This window comes from Myxocyprinus asiaticus, chromosome 11, assembly GCF_019703515.2.
Source record: "Myxocyprinus asiaticus isolate MX2 ecotype Aquarium Trade chromosome 11, UBuf_Myxa_2, whole genome shotgun sequence".
Taxonomy (NCBI): Eukaryota; Metazoa; Chordata; class Actinopteri; order Cypriniformes; family Catostomidae; genus Myxocyprinus; species Myxocyprinus asiaticus.
In genome coordinates, this window is record NC_059354.1 from 13179275 (window position 1) to 13196365 (window position 17091).

General features: G+C 39.1%; 1 protein-coding gene across 7 annotated transcripts; it reads right to left on the reverse strand.

Moving 5' to 3' along the window:
• Positions 1 to 47: 47 nt before the first annotated feature.
• On the reverse strand, positions 48 to 17091 carry LOC127448189 (ATP-dependent (S)-NAD(P)H-hydrate dehydratase-like). Of its 7 annotated transcripts, none has more exons than XM_051710540.1 (11): positions 17014 to 17091; positions 14965 to 15414; positions 12310 to 12448; positions 12077 to 12122; positions 11548 to 11636; positions 11207 to 11315; positions 9646 to 9696; positions 9187 to 9291; positions 1798 to 1918; positions 1584 to 1704; positions 48 to 777 (listed from the first exon to the last, which is right to left on the reverse strand). In XM_051710540.1, exons 2-11 carry the CDS (start codon positions 15317 to 15319, stop codon positions 627 to 629), a joined length of 1287 nt encoding a protein of 428 aa, XP_051566500.1. In that variant the 5' UTR covers positions 15320 to 15414; positions 17014 to 17091; the 3' UTR covers positions 48 to 626. The 7 variants fall into 7 exon arrangements, with proteins under 7 accessions (XP_051566500.1, XP_051566499.1, XP_051566497.1 ...); XM_051710539.1 differs by lacking the exon at positions 17014 to 17091 and adding an exon at positions 16504 to 17007; XM_051710537.1 differs by lacking the exon at positions 17014 to 17091 and adding an exon at positions 15536 to 16475 and having other exon boundaries at positions 14977 to 15414.

Below are 17091 nucleotides of genomic sequence, written 5' to 3' on the forward strand. Positions count from 1 at the left end.
ACACATTCATGTATACAAACAGGGTGAAATAACACAAACTGCAACAGTTATAAAGTAAATGTTCATGTTAGTTTAATACGCAGAATAACAAACTATATCTATAAGTGACAGCCACTTCCAATAATCTGTCATTTGTCCCACATATTAAACAAGGATTGTGAGTTATTAACAGAAAATAAGATGTTAAACAGTTTAATGTAAGGGTAACATCAACTTTAAAGGTAGAGCAATTCTTTGAATACTTGAAAGTGAACATGTTCACAAAGACCAATAAATAAATCACAGCTGTTAGTGATAACAGAGTAATTCAATCATAGAGGGACAGTGTTATAACTCTCTCTTGGTGGGTTATCAATAAATCTAGACACTCAAAAACAAAACACACATCTACCGACATATATGGGAGAAAAAAAAAAAACAGTGTATGACGTTTATAGAGGTCTTTGCCACCACACAGACATGAAACTGTACAAGTAGTAGATACTGTATTGTAACTACAAGAGGCACTTTAAAATAAAAATTGAAAAGTTGAACTCAAGATCAACAATGACTTTATTTAGAGATGAAAACCTTTATTCTTTATTTCAAACTTTTATGACTTGGATAGTAGTGTGGACACGTGTAGTTTAGCTTTCAAACAACTTCTTGAAAGCACTGCTTATCTCCTGGATCATGTCAGAGGTGGTGGTAGATCTGCCGTGTTTGTGAAAGGCCTGACGATTACATTGCCTCGTCAGAGAAGTAGCACCGAATGCAGCTACCAGTGAAGGATTCATTCTGGGAAAAAAAGGAATCATTACTTTAAGGAATAGTTTACCCAAAAATGAAAATTCTGTCATTTACTCAGCCTCATATTGTCCCAAGCCCATATGATTTTCATTCTTAAATTAAATATGGCACCATGGATCCTTTTCAAAAACTGTGATGAAAGTAATGAAAAAAAAAAAAGTCAACTTTCTTATTATTATTTAGTGTAGTTTAACATTGTTATAAACCCCGCCATTAATTTAAATGCTGAAATGTGTACGTTTTTAGTTGTTAAAATACTTTCAAATATTCCAGCTTAATATGCAGAGACAACTATAAGTAGGCCATTTGTAGGTTAATTTTCGCCAAAACTCTAAACACTGTAGGTGCGTCCCAAACCACACACTTCTGCGCTATTCTACGTAATTTTGTGGTGCAAGTAGCGCGACTGTGGTTGGCTAACGCACTAAAGCTTCCCAGCAACACATCGCATGCGTTTGAAACATCACTTCCGTCAGCAGTTAAACATCGAATGCTTCTGCGTAGCAAAAATACCGTTAGATCTTCCAATTAGGACGATACTACACTTTTTTTACACTTCATGGCTGAGTGCATAGGGTATATTGTGTCATTTGGGACACAGCTTGTGCCTCTGTGGCACTTTGTTTTTTTCATAATGATAAAACATCCTTTTTATTCCAAGAGAGAAGAGCATACAGGCTTGGAACGACATGATGGAGAATAAACGATGACAGGATTTAAGTGAACTGTGTCTTTAAAATTGAAAGCAATATTCAATGACACAACAAATGACCACAGAAGACGGGGCACCTTACCCTTTAGTTGCATCAATGGATGAGCTGAATGCCCAATGGGCAAAGACTCCTAAAGAGCCAGAGAGCAGATCACCCTGCCCTCCGCAACGCCGCCCGCTGCCCTCTTGATTACAGGTTAGCACTGGAAGCAGACAGAACAGGAAAGTGTCAGAGAGAGACAGAAGACTTAGTGGAACAGTATGAAGTGTTTGAGTGTTTTAGAATAATCACTAACCTTTCTTTCCATCAGTAATGATGTCCTCCTCCCCCTTCAAAACCATGGTAAGGTTGCCCATGGCGATGCTCAGTTGCTGAGCACTTCTCTTGTGGTCAGTGCTGTCCAGAGGCTCATGGTACTGAAATCAAAGTTTAATTTAGCTTGTATTAGAGCTGTGCGATCTCGATCCATGCCATCTTAATCCTAAATGACAACGGTTCCGCTATTTATGTTAATGTTCCCGTGGCATGTATTTGCAAGGCTGTCAAGTTTAATTTTGGAATTCATTTTTAAAAGGAAAGTTCTTTTTAACTTGATATGGCATCTAAAAAAACAGCGCTCCTGCACGAGATACTGAATAAACTAGGAAACGCAACGGCCAAAGACGTTAGTCTAGCACAGTGATTCCCAAACTGCAGGGTGCCGCAAAGACTGGCTAAAGGTGCCACGCAATCTCTGCTCAGTTTAATATTTTAATAGCTACCAATCCTAAAAAATAAAGGCAGTATCAAGCTCTGACTCAATTCGGTAGCCACACGCTGTTCGATTTCAGTTGGCCACTTTCAAACATTTAGACGCGTCTGTCTGCCCGTATGCTTGTGTCCTTTGATGAATGCAGCGGAGTGCGTGAACAGCCAAATGTTCTTTTTTTAGTCAAAATGCCCCTCTTGATGCAATATTAATGTAAACACAACTGTTAATGTATAAGCAGATGGGACAAAAACTGTACATTTCAAAATACTGGATCTGTGCGATGTGTAAATGCAGCCTAATATACCTGCTGCTCTGTATTATAGGCATTCTGACTGCATTATGGTAGTATTAATGTATATCTAATAATCACACCATAAAGACTGTCATTAATTTAAGTAGTTTTATTTTGCATTAATGTTTTTTTTTTGTATGATTTTATATTATTTTAATATAAATATATATATATATTTTTTAAACGTTTAATTGTGACTGTTACTGAAAACTTAAAGCACTGTGTACTCTGTTCTCTATTTAACTACTGGGTCTTGAATAATTACTATAATAACTTGAAGCAAAGTTTACCAAAAAAAAAAAAACACAAACAAAAAAAACACTGAAGGCTCCATTGTTTTAATTTAGTGAGTGTGTTTTTAAAGTATATTTGCTTATTTATTTACCAGTGCAACACAAAGTTAACATAAAACTGTTTATGAAGCTTTTTTCCCTCTCGTTTTGCTTTTTACTTCACTTTAGCAACAAATGGGCTAAATCCTTTTTTATGCATTTTAGTTTAACACTTTTTGCGCTTCTTTAAAATGATTTATTTTTTTGCAATAATAACACAGTGCTGTTTGGTTTGTAATATTGTAGTTGCACCCTCTTGTGGATTTAAAACTTTTTAATATATATTTTTGATTTACAACTTACACTTAATACTTTTTGTTTATTGCATATTTCAAATAGATTGAAGCAAATAACATTTTGTCAGAATGTTTATTAAATTACATGTTACTTTGTTTAGTAGCCTAATGCTCAGGTTTTGTAAATCACTGAAATTGTTTTTTTCTTCAAAATCATAAAAGAATCATGATCTTTATTCTAGGCCAAAAAAATCGTAATTCTCAATTCATCCAGAATCATGCAGCTCTAGCATGTATAATACAATCGTTTACACTGGGTGCCTTTAAAGTTTATTTATTATTATTATTATTTCTGTTTGCTTTTTTATATATATATTTATGACACAGCAACACAATCAAAATCAATAATAGCATTGTGATGAGGAGGAGGGTGTGGCCGGGAGTCCATCGTTAAGGCCTGGCCACGCCCTCCTCCTCATCACAAGCATATTTGAAAAATTCTACCAAAGTGGTCACCAATTTTAGGCAGACGTTCCAGCATTGGGCTAATCAGACAGATAATCATTGGCATGTCAGTGATAAGAACAAAAGAATTTAGATGAACTTTTTTCCTGAAAAGTCCCTTGTGTAACAGGAGCCAGCTGGTACGTGGTAGCTGTGTGGTATGTGTAAACCTCACTCCCCTGGTCTCAAGAGGTGCACTAGCGACTGACGCTGGAGGCTGTAGCCTTTAGCCTCCTCGTTAAGGTGCCAGCCTCCCATGCAGGCTGACGCCGGTTCGAGTCCCGCTCGGAGCAGGTCAGCAGGACTGGTTACACTTGCATCTGCCTGCCAAACTACTTCTTAAAGCAATCCATAATTTATTTGCATGTTTTAGTTCAAAAGTTAGTTCAGACTGAAAAATTTTATTGGATGAGTCAATATTAATTTATATGAAAATACATAACATTGCCAAGTTCTCTAGAAAAGCACTTTTCAAAATGATTGCCTCAATTTACACCCAAAGTAGAAAATCTGGACACTCCTACTCATTATTTATTACTACTAATATCCTAATTTTAAAAGTTAATAAATAAAAAATTAACTCCTGTGTCTGCACAGTCTATTTTAATGCGCTTTGCAACCATAAACAGCCAACACTACAGTTAGACGTATTAACTTATACTATTGACACTGTTACTTGTGGGAACACTTGTTTATTCCAATTAATAATAATAATAAATGTAGTGAACATTGGTGTATTGTGTCATATTACTATTGCCATGGTTGGCAAAAAGTGCTCAAGGCGGTTTGTTTCACTGATTCTGGTTAAAGAGGCTTTAACCTTTTCGCACCCATGTTTTTCCTGTACTGACGGATCCCCCAGTCTGAGTTCTTTAATGTGCGCTGTATTGAAAAGAAAATGTCATGTACAAGTCACATCAGATGCACTGGGGGTCAGATTTATTATCAAACATATAATGTGGTTTTTAGATGTTTATAATGATTGGTTGTGATGGATAAGATGTGATCGCAAATGCTTTTGCCGGCTGTGCATGCCACCATATTGTTTACATTGCAATGCTGCATGGGATTTTGAGTTTGTCATAGAAGTAGAAGTTGTTCTAAAAATTGAGGCATTCCACTCAGCCCCAGAAGTGGTGAAAATGAGTGACAGAAGGAATATGAGAAGGCTGAAGTGGACTGACTACTTTATATATTCTTTGTTTGATGTCAGAAAACAGTGCAGTCAACGCTGCATCAAAAAAGTCAGCTCCGACGGTAACGGCTACATACTTTTATTTGGTGATTATTTGAATGTTTGTAACGTAAAAAATAAAGATATTGTGATGTTGAAAAGACTATTTGAGCAGCTGATTCATTAAGACAACCGCTTCATTCCCGGTAAACAGCAGCATGAATGCAGATCACACCGGTTTGATCGTACGCATCTGAGCCAAGCCTAGTATAATCACACCGGTTTGATCGTACATGCAAAGCGGTTTTAAGCAATGCTGAGGTAACATTGTTATGAAATAAAAATACAATTTGAAAAGCTAATTAAAATGTATTAGCACATCAAAAACTCACTCACCAGATATATTAAACAGATTGAGTCTTTTTCTACCATTCCCTCATGAATTCTGCTGGTGGTGAAATATTTACCTCGGCCATTGATATTAATAATGCTTTTAAAGAATTCTATCTTGATCTTTATAGTTCCACGTCTTCATCTACTGATGAAGATATTAGACATTTTGTGGAACCATAAGAACTTCCTAAATTGACGACTGAGCAAAATAATTCTCTTGATTCTGAGATAACCCTGGAGGAGCTTGGTGAGGTAAAGGTCAGGGGCCAGACGGCTTTGCCGCAGAATTTTTTGATTTTATGCTACAGAACTGGCTCCACTATTGCTAGAAGTTTATATGGCGTCATTAAAGAATGGAAAGCTTCTGCTAACCATGACACAAGCCCAGATCAGTCTGATTCTTAAAAAGAAAAGATCCAAGCAAGAGTAAGAGTAACCATCTAATTTCCCTGATCCAGCTAGACGTTAAAATATTGTCCAAAATTTTGGCAAACCAATTAAGTAAATTTATGACATCTCTTATACATGTAGATCAGGTGGGGTTTATTTGGGGCCGCAGCTCTTCTGATAACATCAGGCGTCTCATCAATATCATGTGGTCAGTGGTGAATGATCAGACTCCGGTCGCTGCCATCTCACCATCTGATATGGTAGAATGGGATTATCTTTTTAAGATTTTGGAAACGTACGGGTTCGGGAATACTTTAATTGGTTGGATTAAGTTACTTTATAGACACCAGGTAGCAGTGGTACAAACAAATTGATTAATTTCAGATTATTTTACTCTGGATGGGGCACCCGGCAGGGTTGCCCTCTTTCCCCATTATTGTTCTGTGTTGCCCTGGAACCATTAGCAGCTGCGATAAGAAATGAGGATTATTTTCCAGGGGTGGTGGCAGGAGGTGTGGCGCATAAGCTTCTGCTTTACGCAGATGATATTTTATTATTCGTCTCCAACCCTACTAGATCTATGCCTTGCCCCCACAGAATTATTAACTCCTTTTCCAAGTTCTCAGGATACAAAGTCAATTGGTCTAAATCCGAAGCTTTGTCTCTGACAGCGTACTGCCCGATAACGGCTTCTCAGCTGGGCGCCTTCCAGTGGCCCAAACAGGGCATTAAGAATTTGGGTATTTTATTCCCAGCAAATTTGTGCGATTTAGTTAATTTTGACCCTTTAATAAAAAGATTTGAGCGATGTGGGTAGGTGGGCTTCATCACATTTATCGATGATTGGGAAGGTTAATGTTATTAAAATGAATTGTATTAAATTACCTGCTAAAATCTCTCCCTGTAGATGTCCCCCTCTCTTATTTCAAGCAATTTGATAGCATAGCGAAGTCCTTCATTTGGAATGTTAAACGTCCCAGATTATATTTCAGTAAGTTGCATAGGACGATTGACAAAGGTGGGCTAGGCCAACCCAAGATTTTATTTTATTATTATGCATTCGGTCTCAGACATTTTGCTCACTGGTCGCTTCCATCTGAGAGAGTCCCTCCCTGGTTTTGTATTGAACAGGAAGTTCTTGCCCCTATTTCGCCATTGCAAAGCCTTTTTATCAAACTAACCGGAGAAGTTAAGTTACACCCCGTTATCTCGCATTTGCACTCAGTATGGACAAAAGTATCAAGAGTGTTTAATTCGGACATTTATTTAAATGTTGTTTCGAGCATATGGCTGAAACCAAAGAAAAGTTTTAATAAGTCCCCTTTCTGATGGACAGAGTAGATTGTGAGGGAGGTTATTATGCTCGGTGACCTATATGAGAGTGGAGTGTTGAGATCCTTTGAAAATTTGGTTTAACATTTTGGGATCCCCAAAATTTTGGGATCTCAATTCTTTAGGTATTTACAGCTGCACCACCTGCTTTGTACTATTTTTGGGAGTAGCATACACCCCCCTAAAGCGGCAGATACTCTAGAAGTGGTGATTACTGCTTTTGGAAAAGGTCATGAGGCATCAGTGTATTACTCCCTGCTAATTCAGAGTCTGGGGGACGGAACTTCAACTTCTCTCAAGAGATTAGTATTTGAGGAGGGGGTGTGGGCAAGGATTCTAAAAAACGTCAAGTCTACAACTAGAGATGCAAGGGTGCGCCTTACGCAATTCAAGATTTTACATTGATTCTATTGGACCCCCTCTAGATTGTATAGGCTTGGTCTTAAGGACACACCCACATGCTGGCGATGCCAATCAGAAGATGGGGACACAACCCATGTTTCTTTGTGGTGTGTTAAGATCCAAGAATTCTGGTTGAGTGTTCAGAGCTTTATGTGTGATGTATTGGGCACTCAAATTTCATTTTGCCCCAGACTCTGTATTTTAGGCGATGGGGCGGTCATTAGTATAGGGGATAAATACATCAGAAATTGGGTCCTAGCCAGTGTCATGATCGGTAGGCAGATCATTCTGAGGGGATGGAAAGTCGGCTGGTGTGCCCTCATTTCAAGAGTGGTGCACGGAGATGGGCAGGGTGGCGGCATCTGAGGAGATGTCAGATAGAAGGCAACCTGGGGGTGTTTAATATGAAGTGGGGAAGCCATCTGACCTTTTTGGAATGCTCTCGTGGAGGGGCACTGGAGAGGGATTTATAGTTTAAATGTGTGTGATTATTATTATTATTTTTTATTTATTTATTTATATATATATATATATATATATATACATACACACACACACACACACACACACACACACACACACAGTACTGTGCAAAAGTCTTAGGCACATAAGATGTTTCACAAAACAAACAAGATACTTGTCTTAAGATGGTTATTTATATCTTCAGCTTTAGTGTCAATAGGAAATATAAATGTTAGACTCCCAAACATTACTTTTGCAAATAGAAAAGATTAGAACAGAAGAACAGGGTGCTCTGCAACAGATGTCATGGCCCCCACAAAGCCCCCCACTGAATATCGTGTCAGCCTGAGATTACATAAAGAGACAGAAGCAATTGAGACCAAGAAAAATTGTGTCCAGGTGTACCTAGGAGAATTGGTGCTGTTTAAAATGCAAAGGTGGTCACACCGAATATTGTTTGAGCTTTCTTTATGTTTACTGGACTTTGTATGACATTAAGTGATAAATGAAAACTATTTATGTCATTATTTTTGAAGACATCCTCACTATGCAACACATTTTGCAACACAAAAGTATTTGCAACAAGTGCCTAAAACTTTTGCACAGTATTGTATATATTAGGGGTGTAACGGTACATGTATTCGTCCCAAACTGTCACGGTACTGATGTCATGGTTCGGTGCATGCAGTCAGACGAAGAATACATCCGAGTCAGTCACAGGCGATCCACTCCAATCCAAAAGAGGGCGCGCGTGGTAATGCACCACAGTTTGCTAACCATCACAACAGGAAAAAGAGCAGAAGAAGAGACCATCTATGCACCAACCCAAAACAAGAATGGCTTCTCCTAATGCACAAGTTTTATTTTTCATTAAAAAGAGCGCATTGGGAATTGGGCATTCCAATTTATTTTGTACTTTTATAACACAAGAGATGCTTTTCAGTTTTGTAGCTGATTGTGACCAAATACCTTTTGTTTTTTATCAACCCTACAAAAAAATATGTCCAATGCAAGAGTGCATTCTGTTTACTGCTTAGTGCTTAATACATTAAAGGAGGCTGTACTGTACCAACTACCTCGGGGGCACTAAATGCCACTAGGTGGAACAAACTGTAATTTGCACTACTGTCTGTTCAAAATCAATGGGGATTTGTTGCTTTTTCCTGTTGTACCGAACTCGTATCGTACCGTGACCCCAAAACCAAGGTACGTACCGTGACTTCTGTGTACCGTTACACCCCTAATATATTTATTCTATTTTTTTTTTTTGTGTGTGTGTGTGTGTGTGTAATTTGGCTTTGACCAAAGGGATGTTTGTTGGGGTTCAGGGTGGGGTTGGGGATTTGGAGGGGGAAGGGGAAAAATGGGGGTTAAAATTTGATTCTGTGCATATATGAAAAAAAACATCTCACTCACCATGGCCTCATACAGACGAGTAAACTCCATAAAGTTGGGTGTTAGGATGCCACGCTGATATCCCTGAATGACTGATGGATCTTTTGCCACTAACCAAAGTCCATCCTGTAAAGAAGCACACACACACACACACACAAACACACTCTTTAAAGTATATAGTGAGTGACTACTTTACTGATACCCATACTGGCAGACTGATACCCTTTCTGTCTGGACTAGCTGTGTCAGCCTCTGTCTACATTTCTGAATAACCTGTTTTAGATCACAGAATCACTCTTTTAGCTTCCTCTTTGGTAGATCATTATTAATACGCTGTAACACTTATGTTCCAAAGCCATGTTTAAATAGACCCAGTTCTCACTCTATAATGGCTTCTGACAACATGCCTTTAATATGAAATCATATTGATCAATAGCTAAATCAAACGTTAAACATATGAGCAAAAGATCCAGTACTTACAGCATCAATGATGATTGGGATGCTTCTGAGTTTTGACCTCTCTATAATCTCCTAGAAGGAAAAAGGGACATTGTGAATTCATTGAATTCAACCAACCTAAAACATTAATTAATTAAACATTAATCTAAGTGAAAATACATAATATTGCCATGCTCTCCAGAAATGCACACTTTTCAAAATGATTGCCTTGATGTCCACTACGTCAAAGGTTTGGACACACCTACTCATTCTTTATTATTACTATTGTCTTCAATTTAGAGTAATCATAGTCATCAAAACCACAAAAAACAGAGTTCCCACACTTTTTTACCAATTAATTTCCATAATTTTTCCTTGTCATTTGTGATTACAGCCTAAGGATTAAAAATAATATTCAAATTCAGACCTATTTGCAAATTTAAATTTGTGAGCTACTTTAGCCGATTAAAAAATACAATTACATTTACTATAGAAATGTCCATGACTTTTAAAGATTTTATTAATTTCCATTATTTGTTTTATTTTTTTTAAGTCAGGAAAACACAATTTTAAAATTCCCTGACATTTTGAGGTTTTCCATTATCGTGGAAACACTATGAAATTATGATCAAATGAGCCACGTCCAAAGCCGAGAATTCTTGGCTTTCGAAGGAGTTTCCATTCATGCTGGTCACTCATTGGCTGATTTTCCTTTCCATTTAAATAAAAAAAATAAACAAATGTTGGAAATAAAATGTATACGCTGGTACAATTTATGTTTGTCTAAAAGAGTAAATTCAAGCCTTTATATCAAATGTTTTTTTAAGATCATTAGACACATACTGTACATTTGAATGTCTGACTGGTACTGTACATTGCACAGACTATTATAAGCACAAAAAAGGAACTTAGAACGAACTTGGCCCTTTTAAAAATAAGATACACTCAGCGAGCAGCACTTTATTAGGAACTCCTGTACACCTACTTATTCATGCGACTATTAAATCAGCCAATCGTGTGGCAGCGCAGTGCATAAAATCGTGCAGTGCATAAAATCATGCAGGTACAGGTCAGGAGCTTCAGTTAATGTTTACATCAACCATCAGAATGGGGAAAAAAATTTAATCTCAGTGATTTCGACCATGGCATGATTGTTGGTGCCAGACGGGCTGGTTTATATATTTATGTAACTGCTGATCTCTGGGATTTTCGTGCACAAGCCTCAAGAGTTTCCTCAGAATCGTGCCAAAAACACATCCAGTGAATGGCAGTTCTGTGGATGCAAATGCCTTGTTGATGAGAGAGGTCAACGGAGAATGACCAGACTGGTTCGAGCTGACAGAAAGGCTACTGTAACTCAGATAACCCCTCTGTACAATTGTAGTGAGCAGAATAGTATATCAGAATGCACAACACGTCAAACCTTGAGGCAGATGGGCTACAACAGCAGAAGACAACGTCGGTCACTTTATTGGGACCATAGTGTTCCTAATAAAGTGCTCGGTGAGAGTATATCTCTGCTTTTAGTATTAAAGAAATCACAACACCATATTAAATGGATATCATCTTTTAGTCTTTTTAAAGCTAGCATAACTTTTCTTGCCTTTGCATTCTTAAGCAGCATATCCTCCCTCCCCAGACCAGGCCCCACAACCAGACTGTGAAGCCTGGGCAACCATTTCTCTATCTCCTCCACCGCATTCGGACTGTCTCTGGAGGTAAAGACAGACAGGAGAGAAACAGAGCACTTTATAACATTAAACTCAAATCTCTCGGAGTCAGAGTCCAAAATAAAACATATTTCAGCTGGCCAAATGGATTGTATTATACCCTTTGGGGTCCATATTAAATTACTTATAAGAAAATCTGTCTGTTGGCCACCAGAGATATTTCATACGATTCACTTGTAATAAAAGATTGTCTCTAATAAGATTTGCTGCTCACAGCACTGGATGGACGATGAGCTCAGGACTGTAGGACTTGATCACTGGGGCCGCTTCTTTGGTGCAGAACACATGTGACAGATCAGCTCCCTGAAAAAACACAATTATAAAAGGTTAATGACCAAAAGACATGCAAATTAAAAAATAAAGGTGCACCCTTAAAGCTGCTGTGATTTCAGCCATTTTGCTAACTTTCAACCCCACACCTCATTCAAATATATGTTTGCAAACCTGAACACATAAAATGATTCACATGCAGAAAGCATTTTTGACTGATGGTTTTCTGATTGGCTAAAAAGGACCAGGCCACTGCCCTCTCTCTTTTTTGCCATTTACAGAGCCTTGGGCTGGTGTGAAATCTCAGGAAGCTGTCAGGTGGTAGGGACATTTTATGCATAGTATTCAAAGCAACTGATTTTGAAGATTAACTTAACAGAAAACTGAACTAAGCAACCAAGTATACCAAAATGTACAAAGATAATATGCAGATGACAAGACAATATGAGGTGGATTTTGACCAGAATACTTACCACTTTCAAAGCAGAGATAGCTGCAAAGTAAGGAGCTCCTGTGTACCTAAAAAAAAAAAAAAAAAAAAGGCCAATTTTACCAAGCAACTTAAACAATTAAGAGAGAATACAGGGCGACTGGAGTACTACAATCATTGCGATGGTTTATCACAGCACAAAGCACTCAGTAAAATACTACTGAGCTAGTCATACGGTAAGTGTACAGCACTGGCAAAGATCTGTCTGTCACTTACTCTTGACATCCTCCAATGATTCCAATACGCCCGTCCTGACCCTTGTGTTTTTTGGAGGTAAGTGGAGGAATCATGTTTGTTACAAGAGAAACAACATTGTCCATAGTAGCATTGCCCAGGGAGAAAGAGCGCTCTATGACTAAGAGAAGAACACATTATTAGTTGAATCATAAATTAGAGTAGCTTAGTTCAGTTCCACACATTGTGACTGCATGCAGCTGACACAGGTATGCCAGTCATTTCAAAGGGTTGTACTATGTTAAAGGAATAGTTCCCCCCAAAATTCCAATTCTGTCAATATACACTGAACAAAAATATAAACGCAACATGTAAAGTGTTGGTCTCATGTTTCATGAGCTGAAATAAAAGATCCCAGAAGTTTTCCATGCGCATTGATTAGATTAGGGCCTAATGAATTTATTTCAATTGACTGATTTCCTTAAATGAACTGTAACTCAGTAAAATCTTTGAAATTGTTGCATGTTGCTTTTATATTTTTGTTCAGTATATATATTTTTTATTCCCAGACAATGTTCCCCTCTCTGTATCACTCATATTTGAACTGATGTGCTACATTTTGGACTACTTTTATGATACTTTTGTTCTTGTTAGAGCTTTAAAGATGTGATCACAATGAACTGACATTGCGTGGCAAAGCACTACGTAAAGATTAGGGATGTGGAAAACTACCAGTTTTCATAATCGACTAGTCGGTCGGTTGTTTGAATGACTGGTCAACTAGTCTGTGTTAAGAATAATGTTCCCATGACCCAGACCAAAAGTGTTTCAGAGGGCTACAAGGACTCTAAGCGCAACACTTCAACATGGTAGCTACCAGTTATTCAACAAAAATATAAGCTAAATAACTATAACATCTTATTGCACTAAACTATCAAAGTAAGAGAAGTAAGAAATAAGTAAGGCTTCAATAGAGAGTGGCACAAAACCAATTATGCACATCCTGAACGTGGAATGGTGCGCTTCAATGTACCCGGAGTGCTTCAGGGCAATCCTCGCTGCGCAATTCCAAGATAATATTGCGGGTACACATCTAGTTCATGACATCAAGCAGTTTAAATCTTTTTAACTGCAACTACTCATTTAAAGGGATAGTTCACCCAAATTCTCTAATCATTGAAAAGCATTGATGACACCAACCTGGAGCACACAGATACTGTGATATCATAAATCAGTTTCCGTTAGGATATGTGCATTATTATGAGGACTCATTTAACATTCAACAATGAGAAACCATGGTTTACAAGAAAACTCAGACAGCTTCGTCATGCCAAAGAGGATGCTTACAGAAGCAGGGATAAAATCTTGAATAATCAGGCCAAAAACACACTAAGGAAATTAAAAAACAAGATTTCAGCTTACGACCCTGCATCAGTGTGGAGAGGCCTGAAAGACATTACTAACTTCAAGACACCATCCCCCAACACTCTAGGGAACCAACAACTGAATGTGTTTTACTGTAGATTTGAAAAGCCCAGTCTCAAACCCCACAGTCGCTCTGACCTTCACTTCACACAAACACCTCCTGCAACCCCCCTCCTCACCTCTCCTGCTACTCTACCTGCACTTAAGATCTGTGAGGAGGAGGGGGGCCTGGGTAAAGATGTTGACTACCACCCCTGGAGTCGTGAGTTCAAATCCAGGGAGTGCTGAGTGACTCCAGCGCCTAAGCAATCAAATTGGCAAGGTTGCTAGGGAGGATAGAGTCACATGCAGTAACCTCCTCGTAGTTGCTATAATCTGAAAGTTAAAGTTAAAGTGGAGATTTAGGGTACAAAAGGACTTAGATATTGTTCTGTATCTCACAAACACCTAATATATTGCTTCTGAACAAATGGATTTAAACACTGGAGTCACATGGATTATTTTTATGTTTCCTTTATGTAGTTTTTGGAACTATAAAGTTCTGATCACCATTCACTTGAATTGTCTGGACCTACAGAGCTGAGATATTTTTATAAAAATCTTTGTTTGTGTTCTGATGAAGAAAGAAAGTCATACAAATCTGGAATGGCATGAAGGTGAGTAAATGATAAGAGAATTTTTATTTTTTTGGGTGAACTATCCCTTTAAGCAGTATCACACTGAATCAGCAAAAGACTTTAATCTCTCCAAAGCACCTCAAAAATACGGGAACATTTCTCACAGCAGAGGATTTAACGTCCGACAGTGATCATCTTGTAATATATTGTTGATGCGGCGCTTTGATGTCTGAAACAGCAGTGGTGCATAAATGCAGTATGCACTAAACTAAAAGTGTTAAAGAGACAAAACTTCTTCACTTTTAAGCACAGCAATACATAATCACGCAGAAAAGCTCTCCAAGGAGTTGTGTCTCACATTAAAACCACCACCATTAAAAATATTAATGTTAGTAGTCGACCCCACTGATCGACTACTCAGTTGCTGGATGACTAGTCAATTAGTTGACCACCGTGGCACATTCCTAGTAAAGATTATACAAAATTTCTACTTTCGTGCTTCTTGAGAAATTAACGTATGCTTTTGGAACAACATGCAAGTACATAAAGACTGAATTTTCATTTTCAGCGCAACTATTCCTTTAAAAGTTTCTGCGGGATTTTAGCACTAAAATGTTGTCATTCACTCTTCTACTAAATATGACTTTTGACGAACATTGTGCATCACCCTCTTCCATGAGCAGACCTGGGCAATCTGGCTGGCTGTGGCTGGCAAACTCAGTCAAGGCAGACGGATGGTTACGATTCCCAAAAGAGGGACGCGCAAGGGGTACAGTGGGAATAGTTTGGGGGATACAAGAGGCTTGTGGAGTGGGCGGTGGCACAGGAGAGGGTGTGCCGAGGCCAGCGAAAACCTGGCCCAACATCTGTAGCATTTGCAACTCTCTCGAATGTTCGTCTTCCCTGCGTTTATCCTCAGCATGAAGACGCTGCTCCTCAAGCCGGTAAAAGTTCTCTTCTGCCTCCATGCTCTGCTCCAAAAACTTCTCCATCAGTTTCTCCAGCGACATGTTGGCAAACCGTTTCTTACATCGCTTTGGCCTGCTCGCTGAGGATGGGGGCGTGGTGGCCTTGGGCAGGTTGCTGTGTTTGGCTGTGAATGAACCTTTGGAAGCAAAAGACATGAGACTATTAACACAAACACAAACACAGTGCACGTATTGAAGAAAGAACACGACAGATCATTGTCTTTCTAACTGATCAGTGTATGAGAGACCAGTACATACTCATGCCACCCACTGTCACCGGAATGGGGCAGGATGGATACTCAGTTTTCACTGGGTGCTCCATAAAGGAGCATTCACCACTGCCATCCATCTGCAACAGTTCAGTGCTCTCAGCATCTTCGTCCATTGTTTCATCTCCTCCCACAGCAACACTATCAATGTCCTGCCTCTCAACTAAAGGTCTACTGCTCAATATCCTCTCCATCTCGTCGTAGAACTTGCACATCTTGTGGTACTGCCCATTTTTCTTGGATCCCTCCTTCGCCTGAAAATACTGCCTCTTTAAGCTCTTAACCCGTATCCTGCACTGGTCTGGTGTCCGGTCGAAGCCCAATTCGCACAGACGGTTTGAAACGTCTCGATAAACGTGGCTGTTCCTAAAGTTTCCGTCCAGCGCCGTCTGCACATCATGTTCACCCCAGATATTCAACAGCGCCCTGGTCTCCATGTCCGACCACAGGAAACCCCTCGTTGCATTCACTAGCATGATATTGTATAAGCACCCGAGCACTCCAGCAAAGTCGCGCGAATCGCCCTCGTTTTTGCATCAATCGAGCGGCGCGTTCCGTGTCTTAAATTGACGATGTTTCACGCGCTTTCCGAGTGCATAGTGACAAAGGCTTGGATGTAATGCACAGATTAAATGATCGGTTTATGCAAAGCTGCTTAGAACTTCACCAGTGTTTACCCGCGCCAACAACAGTGAGAACGTCACTGCTATGTTGTGTACCACGTCATCAGGATCGCGCGCTGCACAGCGCAACGGTCGAAACATTTCGGAGAATGTTTCCATGAAGAATGCGCTTATTAAACAACACATGTACTACCCAATTTATAAACGTACTCGGATATAGCACTGTTGTTGCGTTCGAAAACGTGACTTACGCTTGACAGTTTGGAGTGAGCTTCATAAAATGCATTTTATGTTTATCAAATGGCAGTTTCGCCTCCATTTGCCCTGTGCTTACCTTTCTCATACAGCAACACTGCTGCAATAGTAACAGCTACAGTTACCACGCCGAGAAGTGAACATTCACGTGCATGCATTCCGTCAGCCTACTCATAACGATGAAGTCCGATCTTACCAATAGAAAGACTTAGTGGCTGTTGAGAGAAAATGAAGGTGGCACGTTTGAGCAGATTCATCAAGTTCACGGGCAAAACACTGTTCAAGCAGGAAGAGAGAGATCTGTGGAACTTTGTACGGGGATTAGCTTCTGCATTCGATCAGATGACAGGAACAAAGTTCAATATTTATTCTGATTTCGGATCTGTGATACAAGAGTTTGCTCGAGCAGACACAAGTAAAGGAATGCGTATTTTTAATCGTCAGACTTCCACTGACGTTTTCTGCTTAGCGCTTATGCGTGATGACATAAGCGAAATTCAAAATATGTTTGATATCAAATAAACCTGAGACAAAAATGATATGAATAACATGAAAACGGCAATAACAGAGATGTATGTTTTGGCCCCACCTTCGCTGTGCACTTCCGGTGACGTCGCCTCTGGAGTTGAATTAGCCCCGCCCACCACAGATAAATCAGACTTGGAAC